We start from the raw sequence: 2,269 nt of genomic DNA, 5'->3' as shown, positions 1-2,269 counted from the left end.
ACTAAGGAGGGGTGCCCTATGAGGTTGCAGGAGAATGCAACTTTTCTTTTTTCCTCTATGCCACGATGGGAAGAAGAGACAACCTAAGATGGGTGCCACAAAGCTGGGATAGCAGATGACCATCTAAGCACAACACAGGAGAGGACGTTGGAGAACAATGTGTGAACTGGGTGAGAAGAATTCTTTCTACACAAATTTTAATCCCAAAGAAACACAGAGGAACTATTGATTTAGAGCTGTTAAATGGTGAACAAACACTTTGGAAAGTGATTAAGTGATTAGCAACTGGAAGGAGGAGATTTAAAGAGAGAGGAAACAATTTAAATCAGCATTGCTTTTTCACTCGCATTTAAAAATGCTGGAATTATTTATTTACAAAAACTATTCTGCTTCTAAAACTGTTTTATAATCAAATGAAAATTGACTAGTAAATTGAAATTTAAGTGGAGAGTGCCACTTAATGGCAACAAGTCCACCCAGTTATCTTGCTGATAATTTATGTAACATCTAAGGTATTGTTCCAACACCGAATTATTCTTTCACAAGCCCCATTGGTCTGAGGGTGATGGGCTGAGCTAAACTCCTGGGTGGAGCCTAACAACCCCAGGAACTCCTTCCAAAAGTGGGAGGTGAACTGGACCCCTCTGTCCGAGATTACTTGTTCTGGAGCCCCCTGTAATCTATACACATGTTGGACAAACAATTTAGCCAGAATTTTAGCCGAAGGGATCTTGGGACATGGGATAAAATGCACTTGTTTAGAAAACAAATCAGTAACCACCCAAATGACTGTATTCCCTCCACTTTCGGGCAACTCAACAATAAAATCCATGGAGATTTCCTTCCATGGGGCTCCCGGCCTACCTACACTCTGAAGTAACCCAGGGGTTTTCCCCAGGGGCTTCTTTGCTGAAGCACATATGGGGCAGCTCGCCACGTAGGCGTCTATGTCTTCAGCACCGGCCACCAGAATTGTCTTCATGAAACCAAAATGCCCGGTGATTTTAGCATCATGGGCGTATTGTAATATTGCCCCCCTCAGGCTGGCGGGGACATACAGTTTTGCACCCACTCAGGCAAGACCCTCCCAAAGCGCACACTCATTGGAGTGGGCTAAAAACCACTTGTCTGTTTTTAGTGCTTCTTTTAACTGCTTGCTCAAGTCACCGGACAAGGTTAGGTCCCCTTTCGCCTGGGCTCTGGTAACCACTAGTGCCACCAGCTGTTTTGAGGGGATAAACAGATGAATCACTTCCTCTCAAACACTATTGTATTGAGGCAGTCTCAAGAGGGCATCTGCCATAAAGTTCTTCCCTCCAGGAAGGTAGTGCAGGGAGAAATTAAATTGGTTAAAGTATTGGGCCCAGCGGACTTGCTTAGGTGACAGTTTTCATGGCATTTTTAAGGCCTCTAAGTTTTTGTGATCAATCCACACCTCAAAGGGGTGTTTCGCCCCTTCCAGGAAATGCCTCCACATTGACAGTGCCCAACGAACAGCAAAAGCCTCCTTCTCCCAGATGGCCCATCTCCTCTCGGTCTCAGATAATTTCCAAGAGGTATAGGCGCAGGGTTGCAAATTCCCCTCAGCATTTGCTTGGAGTAACATTGCCCCGACGGCCACATCGCTGGACAACAAACGGGGCCTCCATGTCAGGATGTTTAAAGACTGGTTTGGCAGCAAACAGTCATTTCAGTTTCTCGAAAGCCGCCTGACATTCCATAGTCCACTCGAGAGGCTGGGAGGGCTTTGGCCTCACCTCTCCTTTTGTTTTCAGAAGGTTAGTAATCGGTAAGGCAATTTTTGCGAACGAGGCGATGAACTGTCGATAGAAGTTAGCAAAACCCAGGAAGCTTTGTAGTTGTTTGCAGGTACATGGGGGAGCCCATTCCAACACAGCCCAGACCTTTTCTGGATCCATTTCTATCTCCTCATGCGAAATGCGGTACCCCAGAGAGTCAATTTTAGTCTGGTGGAATTCGCATTTTGACAGCTTAGCATACAGCTCAGCAGCTCTAAGTTTTTTCAGGACGGCTCTCACCATGGACCATCGTCCATGGTCTCGGTGTAAATAAGAATGTCATCAAGGTAGACCAGAACCCCCTTGTATAGGTGTTTGTGCAGTACTTCGTTGATCAGTTGCATGAACATGGCAGGGGCTCCTTGTAGTCTGAAAGGGAGCACCCTAAACTGGAAACATTCCAGCGGGCAGTTGAAAGCAGTTTTCCATTCATCACCTTCCTTAATTTGAACTCTATAATACACCTCCCG

At 45.7% G+C, this 2,269-nt stretch overlaps 1 protein-coding gene across 1 annotated transcript; it reads right to left on the bottom strand.

The window, feature by feature from the left end:
* Window positions 1-1,685: 1,685 nt before the first annotated feature.
* On the bottom strand, window positions 1,686-2,042 carry LOC139315017 (uncharacterized). The gene has a single exon (XM_070941039.1). It carries the CDS (start codon window positions 2,040-2,042, stop codon window positions 1,686-1,688), a length of 357 nt encoding a protein of 118 aa, XP_070797140.1.
* Between the last annotated feature and the right edge of the window lie 227 nt (window positions 2,043-2,269).

Source organism: Pituophis catenifer, unplaced genomic scaffold (assembly GCF_029215685.1).
Source record: "Pituophis catenifer annectens isolate HBS135680 unplaced genomic scaffold, rPitCat1.0.hap2 SCAF_3, whole genome shotgun sequence".
NCBI lineage: Eukaryota > Metazoa > Chordata > Lepidosauria > Squamata > Colubridae > Pituophis > Pituophis catenifer.
This window is presented reverse-complemented; position numbering and strand designations above follow the sequence as displayed.